The sequence below is a fragment of the Kogia breviceps genome, chromosome 11 (genome assembly GCF_026419965.1).
Source record: "Kogia breviceps isolate mKogBre1 chromosome 11, mKogBre1 haplotype 1, whole genome shotgun sequence".
Taxonomy (NCBI): domain Eukaryota; kingdom Metazoa; phylum Chordata; class Mammalia; order Artiodactyla; family Physeteridae; genus Kogia; species Kogia breviceps.
Genome location: NC_081320.1, coordinates 41,954,549 through 41,980,411, shown reverse-complemented (window position 1 = coordinate 41,980,411; position 25,863 = coordinate 41,954,549). Strand labels below are relative to the sequence as shown.

The 25,863-nt window shown below is 36.9% G+C and overlaps 1 protein-coding gene across 1 annotated transcript in view; it reads right to left on the bottom strand.

Annotated features, from left to right (window-relative positions):
- EXOC6B (exocyst complex component 6B) overlaps positions 1–25,863 on the bottom strand; it is a 721,321-nt gene that overhangs the window by 308,222 nt on the left and 387,236 nt on the right. Inside the window, exon 16 of the mRNA XM_059079741.2 lies at positions 11,423–11,534. Within this exon, the coding sequence (XP_058935724.1) occupies positions 11,423–11,534 (112 nt within the window). The remainder of the gene's footprint in view (positions 1–11,422; positions 11,535–25,863) is intronic.

Below are 25,863 nucleotides of genomic sequence, written 5' to 3'. Positions count from 1 at the left end.
AGTGGCATAGAGGGAATCGACTTCAACATAATAAAGACCATACATGACAAACCCACAGCCAACATCATTCTGAATGGTGAAAAACTGAAAGCCTTTCCTCTAAGATCAGAAACAAGACAAGGTTGCCCACTCTCACCACTATTATTCAACACAGTTTTGGAAGTTTTAGCCACAGCAATCAGAGAAGAAAAAGAAATAAAAGGAATCCAATATAGAAAAGAAGTAAAACATCACTGTTTGCAGATGACATGGTATTATACACAGAGAATCCTAAAGATGCAACCAGAAGACCACTAGAGCTAATTAATGAATTTGGTAGAGTAGCAGGATACAAAATTAATGCACAGAAACATCTTGCTTTCCTATACACCAATGATGAAAAATCTGAAAGAGAAATTAAGGAAACACTCCCATTAACCACTGCAACAAGAAGAATAAAATACCTAGGAATAAACCTACATAAGGGACAAAAGACCTGCATGCAGAAAACTATAAGACACTGATGAAAGAAATTAAAGATGATACAAACAGATGGAGAGATATTCCATGTTCCTGGATTTGAAGGATCAACATTTTGAAAATGACTCTGCTACCCAAAGCAATCAACAGATTGAGTGCAATCCCTATCAAACTACCAATGGCATTTTTCACAGAACTAGAAGAAAAAATTTCACAATTTGTATGGAAACACAAAAGACCCCGAATAGCCAAAGCAATCTTGAGAAAGAAAAACGGAGCTGGAGGAATCAGGCTCCCTGAGTTCAGACTATACTACAAAGCTACAGTAATCAAGACAGTATGGTATTGGCACAAAACCAGAAATATAGATCAATGGAACAGGATGAAAGCCCAGAGATAACCCCATGCACATATGGTCACCTTATATTTGATAAAGGAGGCTAGAAGATACAATAGAGAAAACACAGCCTCTTCAGTAAGTGGTTCTGGGAAAACTTGACAGCTACGTGTTAAAGAATGAAATTAGAACACTTCCTAACACCATACACAAAGATAAACTCAAAATGGATTAAAGACCTAAATGTAAGGCCAGACACTATAAAACTCTTAGAGGAAAACATAGGAAGAACACTCTTGACATAAATCACAGCAAGATCTTTTTAGGCCCACCTCTCTAGGCCCACCTCCTAGAGAAATAGATATAAAAACAAAAATAAACAAATGGGACCTAATGAAACTTAAAACCTTTTTGCACAGCAACGGAAACCATAAACAAGATGAAAAGACAACCCTCAGAATGGGAAAAATATTTGCAAACAAAGCAACTGACAAAGGATTAATCTCCAAAATAATACAAGCATCTCATGCAGCTCAATATCAAAAAAACAAACAACCCAATCCAAAAACGGGCAGAAGACCTAAATAGACATTTCTCTGAAGAAGATATACAGATGGCCAAAAAACACATGAAAGAATACTCAACATCACTAATCATTAGACAAATGCAAATCAAAACTACCATGAGGTATCACCTCACAGAATAGCCATCATCAAAAAATCTATAAACAATAAATGCTGGAGAGGGTATGGAGAAAAGGAAACCCTCTTGCACTGTTGGTGGGAATGTAAATTGATACAGCCACTATGGAGAACAGTATGGAGGTTCCTTAAAAAACTAAAAGTAGAACTACCATATGATCAAGTAATCCCACTCCTGGGCATATACCTGAGAAAACCATAATTCCAAAAGAGTCATTTACCACAATATTCATTGCAGCATTATTTACACTAGCTAGGACATGGAAGCAATTTAAGTGTCCATTGACAGATGAATGGATAAAGAAGATGTGGAGATATGTACAATGGAATATTACTCAGCCATAAAAAGAAACAAAATTGAGTTATTTGTAGTGAGGTGGATGGACCTAGAGTCTGTCATTCAGAGTGAAGTATGTCAGGAAGATAAAAACAAGTATCTTATGCTAACACATATATATGGAATCTAAAACTTTTTTAAAATGGTTCTGATGAACCTAGGGGCAGGACGGGAATAAAGCAGCAGATGTAGAGAATGGACTTGAGGACACAGGGAGGGAGAAGGGTAAGTTGAGATGAAGTGAGAGAGTAGCATTTACATATATACACTACCAAATGTAAAAGAGATAGCTCTTGGGAAGCAGCTATATAGCACATGGAGACCAGCTCAGTGCTTTGTGACCACCTAGCAGGGTGGGATAGGGAGCGTGAGAGGGAGACGCAAGAGGGAGGAGATATGGGGATATATGTATACACATAGCTGATTCACTTTGTTTTACAGCAGAAACTAACACAACATTGTAAAGCAGTTATAATCCAATAAAGATGTTAAAAAAATAGTTTGGATTTAGAGACTGAGTTTTGGACACAAATTCCATCACCTATAAAATTACCCAAAACATCAGCTTTTTAACTTTAGAGTTAAAAAACACCCACCAAAATAAGCAATTCCTCACCTTCTTCCTTTCAACATGTTTCTCCTTCAGAGGAGGACAAAATTTTTTAAATTCAAATTTAAAAATTTAAATTGTCTACATTAAATCACTCTTCTTCATGAGTGGGAAGGTGGCTAGTGGCAAGGTTGTCGTGATAGGGAAGCCAGAAAAGTAAGAGAGTTAATTTGGGGAACTGAAAATTTTCTATTTTAAAATGAGCATTACCTATAGGGAACACATTCTATCTATCAAAAGAAATCCTAATAATAAGGAGGAATCGTGTCATGTTATAGAAATAAAAAACAGTGGCAGTCAAAGAGAAAATTGTCGTGTTTTGCAGGATATTGGCAGTTAAAAAAAAAAAAATAAAGAGGCGGCTTCACTGGGTACAGTAGTAATTTCCCATGACTTTTTAAAGATCTGTCAACACAAAAGATCACCATGAATTACATCAATTGGCTGTCAGTCACTTTTGAAATGTTTCATTGCTGAGCATAGAATAGACTATTAAAACACTCTAGGATTACAGTAGATACCATGTCATTTTCAAAGGGAATATTGTCTGTTAATGAGGTCTAAGTGATCTCTACTCCTGAATGACAGCTAAACAAAATCCTTAAAATGGCATTTACAAATGTGAAGCCAGATGCTTTGGGGGAAATTTTGAACTTAAGGGTGAAACAAAGCAATTTCAAGTATCAACTTCCATCAGAGTTTGAGCTCCTTTGATATTTTTAACCCCTTCTTCCCCCTCTTACAAAAATATATCACTGTAGCCATCCAAACTGTCCTTATTGTTTGAAGGACATGGAACTAACAATGTATTAAGATATTGGTTATATCTTATATAAAGTGGAGTTCTGTGAAACCTGTCCAGAAGAAAAGAAAACACTATAAAGCAAACAAACACCTCTCACAGCTAAATGACAGAAGTCACTTAGGCTAAAAACCATTAAGAAGCAGAAACTTTTTCTGTCTTTCCTTCCTAGTATCAGAGAGAATCTAATAAGGAAGGCACAGACTAGACTGTGGAAGTCACTTCTTTTCCAACCCTGTTCCGATTACCGCAGCAGAGTCTGAACCATGATCACAGAAGATATTCATATTCTTGACCAACTCCAGGGGAAAAAAAAGGCTTCATCTTCTCCAAAAGTTCAAAACTAAGCCCTAAATTCCACAAATTTAGGTGTCCATTCCCAATTATAAATTACTTCTGGGGTATACACATCTACTTGTAATTAGGATCAATATTATCTTGTTTCCCAAATCAGAGAATTTAGTACATTGAAGCTCCAAATGGACTAATCCAAACCAAGAAAATGACTCCTCACCACACCATCAGTGCCTCTCAAATAGTGATTTGCAGGAAGATAAAGAACTAAATAACAGCCTTGGTTCTCATTCACAAAAATAAGCTATCCATAAGACTACAAGGAATTTTATCTCCATTTCACCCCAGCAAGGGTATAAAAAGCTGTGTCAGCTACTCATTTTATACCTTCTCCAAGACAAATACATAAACTGCTAAAATACTTGGAACTCCTGGTTTCAAATTCAAAGGTCTAGTACAGAGCTTATATTTGAAAAGACTTATGTATAAAATGTTTTAACATAATATTAGCAATATCACTGCTGTTAACAATTGGGGATGAAGACAAATGGTATGTCGGAGATAAATAACACAGGACAGAGCCATATGATCATCAATCCAGACTATAATAAAAACAAAGGGTGAATACAAATCATTGGTCATTTATTCAGGTCTCCTGGGGCATTATTATAATCATAAAAATATAAGTATTCAATACGGTATCACTACCAAGACCTCTAAATTTCTTTAACTTTGCCCTAAGAACCTACCTACCTACTTTCTTTTTTTTTTTTCTTTCTTCTCTCTTTCATTAATTAATAACTCCTATGTGCCATGGAACTGGGATAGAGCTGTCCACAGTTATACACAAGACAAAGTCCCTGGCTTCATGGATATTACAGTAAACACATACACATGTAAACATATAGTATGATGGCAGGTGGTAATAAGCACTGGAAATAGAAGGGAGGATAAAGAGTTACATGGGGATGTTAGATCTGAGCTATTTTGAGATAGGGTGGTCAAGGAGGGTTCCTTAAGGAAATAACATTTGAGTAGGGACTTAAGTGAAGGTATACTGCTATCATCTGTAATAAATAAATTCTTTAAAATCTAATTTATATTTTAAGCCTTTCTATCAATACATTCTTCACAAAGAAAGAGTATCCTTTGATTCACTGTAAACCTTCTTCCAAATTTAACTAATTCTCTGATATTCTGAGATTAATAAACTAGTGGCTTATTTCCTTTCTCTCCATGATATCATTTTTAAATCAGTGTAGTGAAAAAGCAAAGGTTTAGAAAAAAATAAATCTTATTTTAAAACTTACTTCAAATCTTTTTTTAAAAATTATAGTTGATATACAATGTTGTATTAGTTTCAGGTGTACAGCAAAGTGATTAAGTTATACATATTTATATATATTTTTTCAGATTCTTTTCCCATATATTGATAGGTTATTACAGAGTATTGAGTAGAGTTCCTTGTGCTATACAGCAGGTCCTTGTTGATTATCTATTCTACACATAGTAGTATGTATATGTTAATCCCAATCTCCTAATTTATCCCTCCCCCTCAACTTTCCCCTCTGGTAACCATAAGTTTCTAAGTCTGTGAGTCTGTTTCTATTTTGTAAGTAAGTTCATTTGTATCATTTTTTAGATTTCACATATAAGTGATATCATTTGATATTTGCCTTTGTCTGACTTGCTTCACATAGTATGATAATCACTAGGTCCATCATTGTTGCTGCAAATGGCATTATTTCATTCTTTCTATGGCTGAGTAATATTCTGTTGTATAAATATACCACATCTTCTTTATCCATTCATCTGTTGATGGACATCTAGTTTGCTTCCATGTCTGGGCTACTGTAAATAGTGCTGCTATAGACACTGGGGTGCACATATCTTTTCAAAGTATGGTTTTCTCTGGATGTATGTCCAGGAGTGGGATTGCAGGATCATAGGGTAGCTCTACTTTTAGTTTTTTTAAGGAACCCCCATACTGTTCTCCATAGTGCTGTACCAATTTATATTCCCACCAATGGTGTAGGAGAGTTCCTTTTTCTCCACACTCTCTCCAACATTGATTAATTGTAGACTTTTTCATCTTATTTTTAAAAGAAAATGTATTTCAAAATTTATCTCCAATTTCATTTGCAAACTACTTACTGGTTGAGTGGCCTTAAGCAAAGTTACTGTCTTTCATCACCTTAAAATTGAAATAATAACCTCAATGTCATATCAAGGAAATAATAAATACATTATAAATAATTAAATATAAGTACTAATATAAAGAATAAAGTATTGTGTGTAAAATATACCAAATTCATGGGAGCTATTATTGATATGGAGTTACTACTTATTATAGATCCAGCTAAAAGTGGCTTATATGGCTTAAGAAAATATATAACCATGCTGACTAGTCTCACTTTAATTTATATCCACTAGCCAAAGTGGGCACTTAATGCTATGAATTAATCACATCATCGGTCATGAACTAATTCTCTTTTCCATACACCCAGAGATACCGTCTCTTCTCCAGAGATACCTTAAACCCAACATTTGTTTCCACTTTTAGCTGAAGACCTTTCTTTCACTGGGAAAACTGAGCATTTGGAGAGGGCCACCATAACATATACACAACCACCATCATCTGCGTACACATACTCTTGATTCTCATCTGTTACCAGAGGTGAACTTTACACTACCTAAAACCAACCTCTTTAATTGTGCATGAGATTCTAAACTCTCTCTCCTACTTAAGCACAGTACTCCAGAGATTTCCCCCTTTCTCCTACATCATCAGCTTTTTGCTTTCTATTGCATCATTCTCATCATAAATAACATGCTTCTCCTATTAAACTTCTCCTATTTTAAAAAAAAAAGCTTTTTATTAACCGACCTCGCCTGCCAGCTACGACCTCATTTCCTTACTTAACCTCTGTAACAAAATTCCCTGAAAGAGTTGTCTTATATACAGTCTCCAATTCCTCTCTCCCCATCCTTTAAAATTTTTAATATAAATAAATGCTTTATTTAAAACAGTTCTATATTTACAAAATAGGTGCAAACAGTTCCCAAACAAACCACACCCAGTTCCCCCTACTGTTTACATCTTACATTACTATGGTATGCTTGCCATAACTAAGGAACCAACATGAGTACATTACTATTAACTGAACAACACACTTTATTCAGGTGTCACTAGTTTTCTCCTAATGTTCTTAACAGTTTTCAGGAGCCCATCTAAGATATCACATTACATTTAGTCGTCCTATCTCCTTAGCCTCCTCTGGTCTGTGACAGTTTCTCACACGTTGTTTATGATGACCATGAAGTTTTGAGGAGTACTGGTTAGGTGTTTTGTAGAATGTCCTTCAATTTGGGTTTGTTTAACGTTTTTCTCATGGTTAGACTAAGCTCATGGGTTTGCAAGGAAGACCACAGAGGTGAAATGCCTTCTCATCACATCATATCAAAGGTACATGCCATCAACACAAGTTATCACTGATGATATTATATTAACCTTGATCACCTGACTAAAATAGTATTTGTCAGGTTTCTTCACTGTAAAGTAACTTTTTCCCTCCTTCCACACTCTGCTTTTGGGAAGTAAGTCACTAAGAACAACATCCACACAAGGGGTGGGAAGCTAAGCTCCAACCCTGGAAGGAGTAATATCCATGTAAATTATTTGAAATTCTTCTGTGTAGGACTCATTCTCTTTTAAACCTACTCCATCAGGAATTTCCTACCATCATTCTATTAAAAATGCTCTTATCAAGGACACCATCTTACTCCAAGTTGCTAAGTCCAATGGTAATTCTTAATCTTCAGTTTACTTGATGTATCCCCAATATTTATAATTGTCCACTCCTTCCTTCTTGATATACTTTCTTTCTTCACTTGGCTTCCAGGACACCATACTCTCGTGTTTCTGTTTTTATTTTTTGTTGTTGTTGTTGCTGTTTCTTACTTCTCTAGTAGCTCCTTCCCAACTCCATTCCAGGTTCCTCTTTTCCCCTGGCTTCTTAATATGATAGAGCCCAAGGGTTCAATTCTTTTAAAAAAAAATTCATTTATTAATTTCTGGCTGCATTGGGTCTTAGTTGCAGCATGCAGGATCTTTCATTGCGGCATGCAGGCTTCTCTCTAGTTGTGGCGTGCGGGCTCCAGAGCGTGTGGGCTCATTAGTTGAGGTGTGCAGACTCTCTAGTTGTGGTGTGCCATAGTCAATGTGATCCTTTTTGAATATGTCAGATGATGATGCCATTAATCAAAATCCTGCCATGGCTCCCATTTCATACAAAATAAAAGCCAAACTCTTTATAATGGCCTACCATGAACCCCTGGTACCTCTCTGATCTAATCTACTGTTCTCTTCCCCTTACTCACTCCATTCCAGCTACCCCAGCCTCCTTATTATTCCCTAAACTTGCCAATAACTTAACTACCTTCAGACCTTTGCTCTAGTTCTAACTTCTGTCAGGAATGCTCTTTTCCCTTCAATAATAACTTACTGTCAAGATGTTGCTCTTTTTAATAAGACCAACCTTGAACCTCCACCAGACTCCTGATTTCCTTAACCCAGGTTCTTTCTCTTTCTCCATAGCATTCACGACCTTTCATCATACTACATGATTTACTTATTTATTTTCTGAACAATTTATTACCTGTTTTCTACCACTAGAATATAAGCAAGAATCTCTTTTGTTGATGTTCTTGTTGTTTACTTACTTATTCTTAAGACTTAGATTGGTGCCTGTCACATAGTAGGCACTCAATAAATATTGTAAAGTTAATTAACAGGACGTCTTGTTCTAATCTTCTGACTTCTCTTATTTGAAAAACTCCATTTCTATACTAGCCCTAACAACCACTGTTTACCTGCCCAGACCTCTTTCTTAGTAACAGGCAATATGCACTGAGTATTTGCAATGAACTAGGCACTATTCTAAGCACTTTACATGTTCATTTAATCTTCACAACAATCCTGTGAAATACATGCTACTATTGTCCCCATTTTACACATAAAGTTAAGCAATCTGCCCAAAAACACATTTATTAAGGGGAGAACCAGAACTGGAACCTGGGCAGTCTGCTTTAGAACATATACTCTTGACTGACCTTCTTCTCACAGACCTGGAAGAAGCAGCCCTAGGAAAACAGCTGTGTCTGCTGACTGAACTAGAGATCATCACTTAGGGTCTGAGAATAAAAGGCATTCAAGTTACAGTAGGTGGTAGAACTGAAAGGTAAAGTAGAGTTGGCTTAACATGGGGAAGTAAAGAAGCCATGAGAAAAGCATGAAAGCCAGTATATAGAGAGAAAGAGATAAAAGAATAGAGCATATGGACAAAAAAAATAAGAGATAAGATACCATATAACCTCAAATCAAGACAGGCAGAAAGACATTAGCTTATACAAACTTTTAAATACTAAAAGAATTGTTTATCTGGTAACCAGAAATAGGATTCTGTGAGTTTTGAGTGCTTATACTACTTTTATCATTTGAGTGGATATCTGCTCCCTGTTACAAAATCACCTCTAACTAGAACAATTTCCATGTTACTATGGACCTTCTGTAAAAATCTCTATCTTTGTTATGATGGAATAATTAAATCAATATGGAAAGTAGTACACTACAGTAAAAATGAGTAAGTTTGGGGAAAAAAATAACCTGAACTTAGGTCTCATTTCTATCATTTTGCTAGCCTGGGCATTCTCCTTGAACTTTAATTACACCTTCTATAAAATGGGAATAATAACACATGCCCAGCCTGCTTCAAATGCTATTGTAATAAATAAGGTGATTATCTGTGAATGGACACTGAAGAATATAAATTGTTCCACAAACACTGCCTATTACTGATGATGATTCCAGATGTGAAATCACTTTAGTTACCTATAAAGAAGGATATAATGTCCTCCCTTTCATAAAAGGTGAATAATATAGTTAGTCAAAGATTTACTGGTTGGTGATGAAAAAATCACTGGTTTTGTATGTGTCTATACAGGTACACACCACCATCAAAGCCAAAATAAATAAACGTGTGGATGTTCCTTCATTCATATGTAAAGATTTTGATAACAAAAGTATTTTTGCCGAAAAAGATCCATTGACTTAGGAATAACATTTAGCATACACTGAAATTATGCCAAGAACTATGATACAGTACTTCTTGATAAGCTCCTACTGCTTCTTCCTATTGTTACTTGATCTGTACAGTGCCTTTGAAATGGACAATGGAGTCAGGAAAACTGAAGAACTGAAGAGTTAAGTCTTCTTTTAAGATGCTACAGTAAGTCAATGGCATAGTCACAACTAAATTCCAGAGTCTTCTGTGTCCAAAGCTGTTTCTATCACACCATGTTCCTGCTATTCTACTTGTTTAAAACGGATTTATTTTTGTACACCTGAAACTAACACAATATTGTAAATCAACTATACTTCAGTAAAAATAAATTAATTAAATAAAATGGCTTTTAAGAGATTGATAAATCAAATGGCCTAAGAAGAATTATATCAAGAGTTTTAATGTAGAGGTAGTTCACAAAATAAATTTTCTGTCCTAGTTGGGATTCAGAAAAGGAGAACAGAATAATCTACAAAAGCATAAGGATTTCCAAATTTTCAATCCAACCTTGCTTTTCTGTAGCATTCCTGATTACAAAAGAAGTTAGCCTATTCTCAGACACATAATGGCAATGCCTAATATTTCTATACCAGGCAAGAGAAACGAAGCTCTGCAAAATGAGGGAATTGTCCAAATAACGTCGAATGTGACTTTAAATTGTAAAAAAAAAAGTTTGTTATAAGTAGAATTCAGTCACTGCCAATGTCCCACATTATAATAAAGTATTTATAAATTATAATAACAGTGTTTTTAAATCTTAACACAGGGAAAGAAACAATCATTCCAAAATCAGAAATAGATGTTCACCTGGCTTCCAGCTGTACTTATCTATGGGTCAGTATTGTTAACCACTTACTGACGTTCATCCTTGATAATGTATATCTGAAAATGTCAATATTTCCTAGACCAACTGACTTTGAAACTATACCACCTCTAAAAACAGATGACCAACAAACAGCCCTTCCCTTCACCTGTGAAGAAAATTCCTCCAAGCTCTCTCACACCTGGCACTCTAATTTCCATAAAACGGGAGGATGAGGCTCCCATACAAACCTGGGTTTCTAAGAGAAGGGAAATGTCGCATCTTTCTAAATTTTAGGACTTACACCAACACGTCAAGTCTTCAGTTTGCCAAGATACTGTTCTCAACCTATGTACGATAACCCTCCACCCTTTATGAGATTGTGTAAGCTTCCACAGAAATGTAATGACTGCCTTTCTCTCACATTTCCTCAATCTCAAATCCCCAAACTTACATGCTAAAAAGAGTAATTTATCACTCATACATGTGATGTATCTCAAACACAAAATCTAACACTAACCAGTGACTATGAATGCCAATATCCCTGGCATCAAAGACTTATGTAGGCAAAATGTGATTTCATGCTGTATGTTGTATTTGAACTGCCATTATTTTAAATAGGACACTGATGTTGACTCTATTCTCCAACTAACAATTTTTTAATATAATCAATGGCAAATAATACAAATTTAACCCAACAACCTCAGAAAGGAAAACCAGTTAAACTAAAGAAGACAATGAGAGAGAGAAAAAAAAGTGACTTTTCCAAAAAATAATGGATTTCTCCAAGGCACTGAATGAAAAACACAAGGAATTTATTTTGCACTTTCACCGTGAGTCCATCAGAAAGAACATGATAGAGCACATAGAAAATTATAATTAATTTACACACAAGCCCCAGAGCTTAGGACATCTGTTCACAAATTGCCTTGGCTGCCTCCAATAAGAGCAGCTTTACCTCAGTAAGTCCAATATTCTTCCTTTTAATGACATTCTGCAGAGAGCTGCTCAGAGTCCTAGTTAGCAACAGGTTTGTAGATTTACGAATCATGTCATCTACTTCAGTTGAACTGAAAAGGAAATGTCAAGAGTCAATCATACCAGGTAGGAAAATTATTTTGCAAACCAGGTGCCAGTGGTACTCATAGTAATAATAATAATAATGATAATAATAATAATGGCAACCATAAATAACATTTATTGTATATCAGAAATTAGATTCCAAGTATTTTAATGTATCAAAATTCATTTAACCTTCATAATAACCATATGAATTAGTTTTAGTATTATCTCTACTTTACAGATAAGGAAATGAAGGTAAAGAGAAATTAAGTAACTTGCTGAAGGTCACACAGTGAGTAGATAGCAAAAAAAGATTTTAATACAGGCAGTGTAGCTCTAAAGGCTACAGCATTTAAACACTATGCTATACTGCATCTTAGGACAGAGTTCTCTAACATGATTCTGCATTCTGAAACCATTATGTCTCCGATACATTCAAGTTCCTTCGCAGTTAATATTTATAATTTTTCAACCTGATCTCTTTGTAAGCTTTCTGCACAATTAGCTGAAAAAGGTCCCTAAAAAAAAAAAAAAAAGGTCCCTATGTCATCATCTTTCATATGTCTATTTAGCTCTCATTCCAAAATGAATGTTTCAAGCCAATAGTTACATTTTTTGGACTTTAAAAAAATTGATTTACAAGATTTTATAACTTTCAGGTACACAACATAATGAATCAAAAATTTTAAAGATTATACTCCATTTAAAGTTATAAAATATTGGGCTATATTCCCTGTACTATATAATATATCCTTGTAACTTATTTGTTTTATACATAGTAGTTTGTACTTCTTAATCCTCTACCTCTATCTTGCCCCTCCTCTCTCCCCTCTCCTCACTGGTAACCACTGAGTTTGAAACTAAACCAGTAGTTTAATTCTGCATAAATGTTTTATAACCCTTACTATTCCAAAAATGATCAATAATGACATTTTCTATTCAGTAAAGGAAACTAAACGTAAAAAAAAATGATTCCAAAGCTATCTTTAGGGCTTCCTTGGTGGTGCAGTGGTTGAGAGTCTGCCTGCTGATGCAGGGGACACGGGTTCGTGCCCTTGTCCAGGAAGATCCCACATGCCACAGAGCGGCTAGGCCCATGAGCCATGGCCACTGAGCTTGCATGTCCGGAGCCTTTGCTCTGCAACAGGAGAGGCCACAACAGTGAGAGGCTCGCATACCGCAAAAAATAAATAAATAAATTTTAAAAATCTATCTTTATATGCAAAGTTTAAAAAAGAAAACAACAATCTTGCAACCAACAAATGAAATTCTAGACCTATACATCCTTCATAAGCCCCTGAAAGCATCACCCAAGATGGCTTTCTATAAAAGATACCCTTTTGAGACAAATATTTCTTCAATAATAAAGTTAGTATTGTAATGATACTTCTTTATCAAGAAATAAATGTAAATAAAAATTTGTGAGCAGTTCTTTTTCAATAATTTATTGCTTGTGAACAATGGTCACAAATTTTATCTCATTGATTTCTCTTTCTACAGAATAAAATCAGAGGCTTAGTATAGTTCAATTAAAAATCTTAAAATACTAAATATACAGGCTAGCTACATTGTCATGCTGTGTGGAAGACAAAAATATTAGAAATAAATAAGACTACAGAATGCAAGGAATTCACTTAGGAAATTCATTTAGAAAATAGATACCTCAAAATATTTTTACAGGGTCCATGTAAGGATATATTTAATTGAACAATATCCTCTGGCCTATTGCTACCCTTTCAAAAACTATTACTGAATTTAAAACTTCATTCCAAAAATATGTAAGGTGCTGGGCATTGTGTTGATGGAATATTGAAATTACAGCGGTGAAGAAATAGTCATGGTTCCTACGTTCATATGTTAAACTCATAATTATATCATATCAATTGTAATATGAGTTATGAATAAGTACAGGTTGCTATAAAAGTGATTAACACAGGTGTCCAAAATAATCTTGTGCCCCTGATATTAATCACTCTCCTGGCATCTCTACTTATTACTTATTTCTATTATGCTTTATGAAGATCTAGTAGAAGTTCCATTCTTGGATATGACATAAAAGATCGAGAAAAACTGTCACTACCTTCAAAAGCACAAGAAAGCCAGATCTAAGCTAAAAGCTGTATATTCCTTTAATGTTAATGATGTACAATGAACAGAAAAAATGTATAACTGAATGTAATTGCACACTGGGATAAAGCCCTTGAAAGATAAGCAAAGAGTAGCAGCTACTTTCATATCTAAGGCCAATTGCCTAATCTGGGTACATGTAGATGAGGGAGTGAAATACTGAGATAGGCTGAGAGATTTTGGTAGGACAAAAAAAGAATCATCCAACCCCTTAACAGTGTGGGCTGCTATTGCAGATTGGAATCTTGGAAGAGCCCCCAAACAAAAATAAATATACTGACCTAACAACTCGCCCCTATAAGAATTCTGTTCCATAACAAATGGTGGGGGTAGTGCTAGAAATCAGAGAAGTCTTGCAAATTTTGAATTCAATCCAAAGGAGAGTAAAAACTAACTAAAGCTGAAACCCAGCCCAACTCAAATCCTGTTAAAATAAAAGATAAGCGCCTGGATAAAAGCTTTGGAATTTCAGAGTCTTAAAGACAAAAAGACTTCTACCATAGCATTTGTAGAATTGAAATCAGAAGTAATTTGAAACTAATAAAAACTGAGACTCACATTCAGTTCACTCAAGTAATGATGAAATCTGAATGATACATTAAGTAGTTAGGAATTGCAGAGGAGGAAGAAATGAGAAAAGAGACATATTTAAGGATAGACTGGCAACATCATCTCCAAACCTAATAAAAGATCTCAACCCACAGATCTCAGAAGTTTAGCAAAACCCCAACACAATTAATGCAAATAAAACCTCACACAAGAAAATCACAGTCAAATTGCAAAATGCAAAGACAAAGAGAAAACCTTAAAGGCAACCAGAGGAGAAAGGCAATACAGTTAGAGGAACAACAATAAGAATAATGGCTTATTTCTCTTCAGAAACAATGAAAGCAAACAGAGGAATAACATCTTTAAAGTGTGGGGAAAGGGAGGACTGTCAGCCTAGAATTCTACATCTTAAAAAATATATTTTTGAAAACAGATGAAAAAATATTTTTAGACAAACAAAAGCTAAGAAAATCTAAAAGCAGCAAATATACACTAAAAGAATAGCTAGAAGAAATTCTTCACACTGACGGAAAATGATACCAAAGGGTACCACAGATCTGTAAGAAAGGAGAAGGCCTGGAAATAGCATATATGTGGATAAATATAATGAACTACTTTTCTTTCTTGAATTTTAAAATACAATCAAATGCTCAAACACAAACAATAACATATTTTAGTGTTTAAAAACAAGTGTATAAATAAGTATATGCCAACAATATCAGAAAAGGAAGTGAAAAGATAAATTACACTATACTGCTGTAAGATTCTTAAATTACATGTAACTGTGATAAGTTAAGGATACACAGTGTAATTCCCAGAGCAAACACACAAGCAGATAATAAATAAAACTAAAAGTTATACTCCAGTAAGCCAATAAGGAAACTAAATCATAATACTAAAAAAAATTAATCGAGAAGGAAGGAAAAAGGGGGAAAAAAAGAGCAAAAAAAAAAAAAAAAGAATGGAACAAACAGAAAAACAACAGCAAGATGAAAGGCTTAAATCCAACCAAATCACTAAATAGATTAATGCAATGGAATAAACATTCCAATTAGGTAGAATGAATAAAAAACCAATACCCAACTACTTGTTGATTCAAAATGACACACATTTAAATACAAGGAACATGTCTAGATCTTACTGTCAAGATGCCACTCAGCACAAAAAGAACTGAGCTCCTTGAAAAAATGAATAATACCGTGGTTAAGTTAGGAAATGTCCTCAAAGTGATAAGAACACATCAACAAGGCACAGGAGCCAGCTTGAAGTGGCTCACACTAGCTACATCTGGGACAATTTGAGTATCAAAATGAGTAAGGTCATTAAAGGAATAACCCAACTGAATGAAGAATCCATGAGTCTGATATGATAATAGGAAATGATAGGGAGGTAGGTAGCTAGCTACCTAGCTAGATAGATAATGGGGAAGGACTCCTTAATATGGAATTCCAAGTAATACATATAAAAGGAATAAAAAAATCATAAATTAGTTAAAATCATATATTAATGATTATCAGAGAAAAAAACTGATTTCAGGCACGAATCACTAATGAATACTGTAAGAGGTAAAGAAGTGAAGGACATCTGGTAACTAATAAAATAAATACATGGTCTCAACGTATTTCAACACAAACATTACTTATTACAAAAGGAAAAATTATAACTATATGGAGAAAACAGACAACATCTTAAATAGTTAATCAAAATTAACGTAAACCATAAGGGATTAAAATACTACACATACAAACACACATACACACATACAGAGTGACAGACAAAAAGAGAGGGAGGAAGTCATAAAGCAAACATGGCAAAAAATTAAAAAATTGGAGAATTTCAGGAAAAAGCTTTCAGTACATCACATTTTCGAAATTCTTCCTTAATGTTGAAATTATTTGAAAATAACATGACAAAAAAAGAAGAAAAGGTTATAAGTAATAGAACAGACAAACGTATACCATAAAAGAAAGTAATGGTTATATTAATATTAGTCAAAGAAGACACTGACTATTTTAATTTTTAACACAGATAAAGAGGGACATTTCACAAAATTACAAGGATGAATACAATAAGATATAACAATCAAATTGTTTATGAACTTAAAAAGATATATTCAAAATAAATGAAGCAAACTTGAGAGATCACAAAAAACAATAGACAAATTTACAATCATAGCTGGATAGTTTAACACTCCTCAGTAACTGACAGAAGAAGTAGACCTAAAAAGGGAAGGATACAGAAAATTTGTATAATACTATTAAACTTAATCTGTCATTTAGGGAATACAACACTCAACAACTACAGAATACACATTCTATTCAAGTGTACATGGAACAATGTTATAATTGGATTTAAATTTATCATCTTGCTAGTTGATTTCTGTTTGTTCCACCTGTTCTATACCCCATTTAACTCTTTTGTTGACTGTTTTTAGATTGAGTGTGCTTTTTATGAGTTCTTTTTATCCTCATTATTAGCTTATTACTTTCACCTGTTTCATGGTTTTCTGACCATTTTTTCAGTGGTTGTTATACGTTATACTATATATAGAGACAGAATATAACAGAATATATTTTCAAATAATATACCACTTCATGTATAATGTAAAAACCTTAAACAGTAAATCAAATTTCTCTCTCATATCATTTGTCCTATTATTATCATATATTTACTTTTACACTTACTTTTCCTTTACTAGACACTGTTACTATTTTTCCTTTACACAAGCAATTTTCTTTAAGAGCAATTAAAAATAGAGGTGTGACATTAGAAATGGCAGAACAGGAAGTCCTGCACATATATCCCTTCTCAGCAACAATAATTTGGCAGCCAAGCAGAGACAAAAGTACTCTTGTGGAACTTTGGATTCAAGAAAGAAGACTGTAAAATCCAGCAAAGCCCAAGACCAAGGAGGGTTGCTTTCAGAAGGCAAGCCCAAACTCACTCGGTGGCATACTTCCTAACCATAGTCCTAGCTAGAGGCACAGGAAGCGACTCTGGCCCCTGACCGCCTATGGACATGGCCTGTTTGGCCTTTCCATCATCACCATTTGCCAAAGGATGTGGTAACAGTCATGCCAACCTGTGCCTTGGGTAATAGGCCCACCAAACTCTGTTCTACCTGTAAACACTGAATTGTTCCATGACCCAACTCTAGACCCTATTAGCTGCCAACCCTGCCTGCCAATGACTGGGCAGAGACATGCCTGTCCATGAACCTAGGCAAGTTCTCCAACCACAGTCTGATTGCAAATACTAAAAAAAAAAATCCCTGTAACCTGACCCCATGTTCACATAGCCACAGACCAAGAGTACTCCAGTCCACTCAGGGACCTGCTGGGCCACATACTCTTCCATGCATCTGGAGGTAGGGCCGCCAACCTCAAATCTGACCATAGATATTGACGTGGCTCATGACCTCACTCCAGCCCCTTGTAGCCATGGATGGGAAGCAGTCTTGCCTGCCCAGGGATCCAGCAGGAGACACGCCCATATGTGGCCCTAGAGATAGGCCCACTGACCTCAGTCTCACTGTGGATCTTGAAGTGTCTCTGGAATCTGGCCCCAGCCACTCCCAATTACGGTCCAAGAGAAACCCTATTTGCCCAGAAACGCACCAGGAGGAATCCCCATAAGCACCCCCAGATGAATCCCTCAATGCAATTGCAGAGCTGTAATCTATCAGTAATTCTACTTGGAAACCTGAAGTGGTCCTGTGTTTTGACTCCAGACCCTTTCAGGCATGGTATAGGACTAGTACTGCCACCCAGGGACCTGGGCGGAGACACATAACTCCATGCTCCCAAAGACAAGCACAAAGGCAGAGCCCATCAACACAAAGCTACATGGATCACAAAGACTTGACAAACCACCTGACACCACCAAACAAAACAAATATTGTTCTAGTAACGAATCCCTAAGAAACTGAGACATACAAACTGTCTGACAAAGAATTTGAAATATCATCTCAAGCTCAATAATATGCAAGAAAACACAGAAAAACAAGAAAATTAAATCTGGAACACTATGCACAAACAAAAAGGGAAGGTTAATAAAGATATAGAAACCACAGAAAAGCACCAAACTAAAATCCTGGAGCTGAAGTATACAATGATAGAACTGAAAAATTCAACAGAGAGCTTCAAGAGAAGACTAAGTCATACAGAAGAAAGAATCAGGGAATTAGAAGAAGGCCATTTGTTTTTTTTTTTTTTTTTTTTTTTTGCGGTATGCGGGCCTCTCACTGTTGTGGCCTCTCCCGTTGCGGAGCATAGGCTCCGGACGCGCAGGCCCAGCGGCCATGGCTCACGGGCTCAGTTGCTCCGCGGCATGTGGGATCTTCCCGGACCAGGGCACGAACCCGTGTCTCCTGCATCGGCAGGCGGATTCTCAACCACTGCGCCACCAGGGAAGCCCAGAAGGCCATTTGATATCAGAAAGAGGAGCAAAGAGAAAACATAAATAAAGCATAGGGACCTACTGACTACCATTAAAAAAACAAATATACACATTATGGGAATCCCAGAAAAAGAAAAAAGAAAAAGATTAATGAAATTATAGCTGGGGGAGACCTTCAAGATGGTGGGGGAATAAGACGCAGAGATCACCTTCCTCCCCACAAATACATCAGAAATACATCTACATGTGGAACAACTCCTACAGAACACCTACTGAATGCTTGCAGAAGACCTCAGACAGTCCAAAAGGCAAGAAACTCCCCATGTACCTGGGTAGGGCAAAAGAAAAAAGAAAAAAACAGAGACAAAAGAAAAGGGATGGGACTTGCACCTATGGGAGGGAGCTGTGAAGGAGGAAAAGTTTCCACACACTAGGAAGCCCCTTCACTGGTGGAGATGGGGGCTGGCAGGGGGGAAACTTTGGAGTCATGGAGGAAAGCACAGCAACGGGGGTGCATAGACAAAGCGGAGAGATTCCCGCACAGTATACCAATACCAACCAGCACTCACCAGCCACAGTGGCTTCTCTGCTCACCTGCCAGGATGGGTGGGGGCTGGGAGCTGAGGCTCCGGCTTTGTAGGTCAGATCCCAAAGAGAGGACTAGGATTGGCTGCGTGAACACAGCCTGAAGGAGGCTAGTGCGCCACAGGTAGCTGGGAGGAAGTCCGGGAAAAAGTCTGGACCAGCCTAAGACCAAGAGACCATTGTTTCGAGGTGAAAGAGGAGAGACGAGTCAGAGCACTGCCTAATGAGCTCCAGAAATGGGCATGAGTCACGCAGACACCAGAGATGGGCACGAAATGCTAAGGATGTAGCTGCAGCCACCAAGAAGCCTGTGTGCAAGCACAGGGCACTATCCATACCTCTCCTCCCAGGACCCTGTGCAGCCTGCCACTGCCAGGGTCCTGTGATCCAGGCACAACTTCCCTGGGAGAACACACGGCGTGCCTCAGGTTGTTGCAACGTCATGCTGGCCTCTGCCGCTGCAGTCTCGCCCCGCATTCTGTACCCCTCCCATACCCTGGCCTTAGTGAGCCAGAGCCACCTAATCAGCCGCTCATTTAACCCCGTCCTATCTGGGTGAGGAACAGATGCTATCAGGAGATCTACACACAAAGGCAGGGCCAAATCCAACGCTGAACCCCAGGAGCTGTGCGAACAAAGAGAAAGGGAAATTTCTCCCAGCAGCCTCAGGAACAGCTGATTAAATCTCCACAATCAACTTGATGTAACCTGCCTCTGTGGAATACCTGAACAGACACATATTATCCCAAAACTGAGGCAGTGGACGTTGGGAGCACCTATAGACTTGGGATTTGCTTTCTGCATCTAATTTGTTTCTAGTTTTATGTTTATCTTAGTTTAGTATTTAGAGTTTATTTTCATTTGCATATTTGCTTATTGATTTGGTTGCTCCCTTCTTTATATATATAGGGATACACATTTTTTTCCTTTTTCTCCTTTTGTGAGTGTGTATGTCTACGCTTCTTTGTGTGATTTGCTCTCTACAGCTTTACTTTTACCATTTGTCCTAGGGTTCTGTCTTTTTTTTTGGTATAGTTTTTGGTGCTTGTTATCATTGGCAGATTTGATTTTGGTTTCATTGTTCTCTTCTTTCTTTATTTCGTTTTTTAATTTTTTTTTTACTTTTAATAATTACTTTATATTTTAATTACTTTATTTTCATTTTTTCTTTCCTTCTTTCTTTTTTTCTCTCTTTTCTTCTGAGCCATGTGGCTGACAGGGTCTTGGTGTTCCGGCCGGTGTCAGGCTTGAGCCTCTGAGGTGGGAGAGCCAAGTTCAGGACATTAGTCCACCAGAGACCTCCCGGCTCCATGTAACATCAAATGGTGAAAGCTCTCGCAGAGATCTTCATCTCAATGTGAAGACACAGCTCCACTCAATGATCAGCAAGTTAAAGTGCGAGACACCCTATGTGAAACAACTAGGGAGATAGGAACACAACCCCACCCATTAGCACAGAGGCTGCCTAAAATCATAACGTCACAGACACACTAAAACACACCACTGGACATGGTCCTGCCCACCAGAAAGACAAGATCCAGCCCCATCCAGCAAAACACAGGAACTAGTCCCCTCCACCAGGAAGCCTTCACAACACACTAAACCAACCTTAGCCACTGGGGGAAGACACCAAAAACAAGGGGAAGTATGAACCTGCAGCCTGTGAAAAGGAGATCCCAAACACAGTAAGTTAAGCAAAATGAGAAGACAGAGAAACACACAGCAGATGAAGGAGCAAGGTAAAAACCCACCAGACCAAAGAAATGAAGAGAAAATAGGCTGTCTACCTGAAAAAGAACTGAGAGTAATGATAGTAAGGATGATTCAAAATCCTGGAAACAGAATGAAGAAAATACAAGAAACGTTTAACAAGGAACTAGAAGAACGAAAGAGCAAACAAACAATGATGAACAACACAATAAACGAAATTTAAAATTCTCTAGAAGGAATCAATAGCAGAATAACTGAGGTAGAAGAATGGATAAGAGACCTGGAAGATAAAATACTGGAAATAACTACTGCAGAGCAGAAAAAAGAAAAAAAAAAAAAGAAAAGCATTGAGGACATTCTTAGAGACCTCTGGGACAACATTAAATGAACCAACATTCTAAGAAGAAGAGAAAAAGAAAGGGACTGAAAAAAATTTGAAGGGATTATAGTTCAAAACTTCCCTAATACGGGAAAGGAAATAGTCAATCAAGTCCAGGAAGCACAAGAGTCCCATACAGGATAACTCCAAGAAAAAACATGCCAAGACATATATTAAACAAACTATCAAAAATTAAATGGAAATAAAAAATATTAAAAGCAGCAAAGCAAAAACAACAAATAACATACAAGAGAAACCCCATAAGGTTAACAGCTGACCTTTCAGCAGAAATTCTGCAAGCCAGAGGGAGTGGCAGTACATATTTAAACTGATGAAGAAGAAAAACCTACAACCAAGATTACTCTATGCAGCATGGATCTCATTCAGATTAAACGGAGAAATTAAACCATTACAGATAAACAAAAGTTAAGAAACTGAGCACCCCCAAACCAGCTTTACAACAAAGGCAACAGGAAATTCTATAGGCAGGAAACACAAAAGAAGGAGAAGACCTACAATAACAAACCCAAAACAAGTAAGAAAATGCTAATAGGAACATAAATATCGAAAATTACCTTAAATGTAAATGGGTTAAATGCTCCAACCAAAAGACACAAACTGGCTGAATAAATAAAAAGACAAGATCTGTATATATGCTGTCTACAAGAGACCCACCTCAGACCTAGGGACACACAGACTGAAAGTGAGGGGACGGAAAAAGATATTCCATGCAAATGGAAATCTAAAGAAAGATGGAGTAGCAATTCTCATATCAGACAAAATAGACTTTAAAATAAAAACTATTACAAGAGACAAAGAAGGAAACTACATAATGATCAAGGGATCAATCCAAGAAGAAGATATAACAATTGTAAATATATATGCACCCAACATAGGAGCACCTCGTTACATAAGGCAAATGCTAAGAGCCAAAAAACGGGAAATTGACAGTAACACTAGGGGACTAGTTTAATACTAGGGGAATTTAACACTACGCTTTCACCAATGGAAAGATCATTCAAAATGAAAATAAGTAAGGAAACACAAGCTTTAAATGACACATTAAACAAGATGGACTTAATTGATATTTATAGGACATTCCATTGAAAAACAACAGAATACACTTTCTTCTCAAGTGCTCATGGAACATTCTCCAGGATAGATCATATCTTGGGTCAAAAATCATGCCTTGGTAAAGTTAAGAAAATTGAAATTGTAACAAGTACCTTTTCCAACCACAATGCTTTGAGCACAGGTATAAATTACAGGAAAAAACTCTGTAAAAACTACAAATACATGGAGGCTAAATAATATACTACTTAATAAACAAGAGATCACTGAAGAAATCAAAGAAGAAATCAAAAAATACCTAGAGGGCTTCCCTGGTGGCGCAGTGGTTGGGAGTCCGCCTGCCAATATGGAGGACATAGGTGCGTGCCCCGGTCCGGGAGGATCCTGCGTGCCGCAGAGCAGCTGGGCCCGTGAGTCATGACCGCTGAGCCTGCACATCCGGAGCATTTGCCCCGTGGCGGGAGAGGCCACAGCAGTGAGAGGCCCGTGTACAGCAAAAAAAAAAAAAAAAAAAAAAAAAAAACCACACAAACAAAACCTAGAAACAAGTGACAATGAAAACACGATGACCAAAAACCTATGGGATGCAGCAAAAGCAGTTCTGAGAGGGAAGTTTATAGCAATACAATCCTACCACAAAAAACAAGAAACATCACAAATAAACAAGCTAACCTTACACCTAAAGCAATTAAAGATAGAAGGAAAAAAAACCCAACGTTAGCAGAAGGAAAGAAATCATAAAGTTCAGATCAGTAATAAATGAAAAACAAATGAAGGAAACAATAGCAAAGATCAGTAAAACTAAAAGCTGGTTCTTTGAGAAGATAAACAAAATTGATAAACCATTAGCCAGTCTCATCAAGAAAAAAAGGTGAGAAGACTCAAATCAATAGAATTAGAAATGAAAAGGCAGAAGTAGCAACTGACACTACAGAAATACAAAGGATCATGAGAGATTACTACAAGCAACTATATGCTAATAAAATGGACAACTTGGAAGAAATGGACAAATTCTTAGAAAAGCACAGCCTTCCGAGATTGAACTAGGAAGAAATAGAAAATATATACAGACCTATCACAAGCACTGATATTGAGACTGTGATTAAAAATCTTCCAACAAACAAAAGCCTAGGACCAGAGAGCTTCACGGGTGAATTTTACCAAACATTTAAAGAGCTAACACTTATCTTTCTCAAACTATTCCAAAATAGAGCAGAGGGAGGAACACTCCCAAACTCGTCCTACAAATCCACCATTACCCTGATACCAAAACCAGACAAAGATATCACAAAGAAAGAAAACTATAGGCCAATATCACTGGTGAACTGAGATGCAAAATTCCTCAACAAAATACTAGCAAAGAGAATCCAACAGCACATTAAAAGGATCATACAGGGCTTCCCTGGTGGCACAGTGGTTGAGAATCTGCCTGCCAATGCAGGGAACCCGGGTTTGTGCCCCGGTCTGGGAAGATCCCACATGCCGCGGAGCGGCTGGGCCCATGAGCCATGACTGGTGAGCCTGTGCGTCTGAAGCCTGTGCCCCACAATGGGAGAGGCCACAGCAGTGAGAGGCCCATGCACCACAAAAAAAAAAAAAAAAAAAAAAAAAAGGATCATACCACATGATCAAGTAGGGTTTATTCCAGGAATGCAAGGATTCTCAATATACTCAAATCAATCAACGTGATACACCACATTAACAAATTGAAGGAGAAAAACCATATGATCATCTCAATAGATGCAGAGAAAGCTTTCAACAAAATTCAACAACAGCAATTTATGATAAAAACCCTGCAGAAAGTACGCATAGAGGGAACTTTCCTCAACATAATAAAGGCCATATATGACAAACCCACATCCAACATCGTCCTCAATGGTGAAAAGCTAAAACCATTCTCACTAAGATCAGGAAGAAGACAAGGTTGCCCACTCTCACCACTCTTACTCAACATAGCTTTGGAAGTTGTAGCCACAGCAATCAGAAGAAAAAGAAATAAAAGGAATCCAAATCAGCAAAGAAGAAGTAAAGCTGTCACTGTTTGCAGATGACATGATACTATACAGAGAGAATCCTAAAGATGCTACCAGAAAACTACTAGAGCTAATCAATGAATTTGATAAGGCAGCAGGATACAAAATTAATGCACATATATCTCTGGCATTCTTATACACTAGTGATGAAAAATATGAAAGTGAAATTAAGGAAACACTCCCATTTACCACTGCAAAAAAAAGAATAAAATATCTAGGAATAGGGTTTCCCTGGTGGCACAGTGGTTGGGAGTCTGCCTGCCAATGCAGGGGACACGGGTTCGTGCCCCGGTCCAGGAGGATCCCACATGCCGCAGAGTGGCTGGGCCCGTGGGCCATGGCCGCTGGGCCTGCGCATCCAGAGCCTGTGCTCTGCAACGGGAGAGACCACAGTGGTGAGACACCCGCATACCACAAAAAATATATATATATCTAGGAATAAACCTATGTAAGAGAATAAAAGACCTGTATGCAGATAACTACAAGACACTGATGAAAGAAACTAAATATGATACAAATAGATGGAGAGCTATACCATGCTCTTGGATTGGAAGAATCAACATTGTGAAAATGACTCTACTACACAAAGCAATCTACAGATTCAGTGCAATCTCTATCAAACTACCACTGGCATTTTTCATAGAACTAGAACAAAAAATTTCACAATTTGTATGGAAACACAAAAGACCCCGAATAGCCAAAGCAATCTTGAGAACAAAAAATGGAGCTGGAGGAATCAGGCTCCCTGATTTCAGACTATACTACAAAGCTACAGTAATCAAGACAGTATGGTACTGGCAAAAAAACAGAAATATAGCTCAATGGAACAGGATAGAAAGCCCAGAGATAAACACACATACATATGGTCACCTTATCTTTGATAAAAGAGGCAACAATATACAGTGGAGAAAAGACAGGCTCTTCAATAAGTGGTGCTGGGAAAACTGGACAGGTACATGTAAAAGTATGAAATTAGAACACTCCCTAACACCATACACAAGAATAAACCACAAATGGATTAAAGACCGAAATGTAAGGCCAGACACTATCAAACTCTTAGAGGAAAACGTAGGCAAAACACTCTATGACATAAATCACAGCAAGATCCTTTTTGACCCACCTCCTAGAGAAATGGAAATAAAAACAAAAATAAAGAAATGGGACCTAATGAAACTTAAAAGCTTTTGCACAGCAAAGGAAACCATAAACAAGACCAAAACACAACCCTCAGAATGGGAGAAAATATTTGCAAATGACAAAGGATTAATCTCCAAAATTTACAAGCAGATCATGTAGCTCAATAACAAAAAAACAAACAAGCCAATCCAAAAATGGGCAGACGACCTAAATAGACATTTCTCCAAAGAAGATATACAGATTGCCAACAAACACACGAAAGACTGCTCAACATCATTAATCATTAGAAAAATGCAAATCAAAACTACAATGAGATATCATCTCACACTGGTCAGAATGGCCATCATC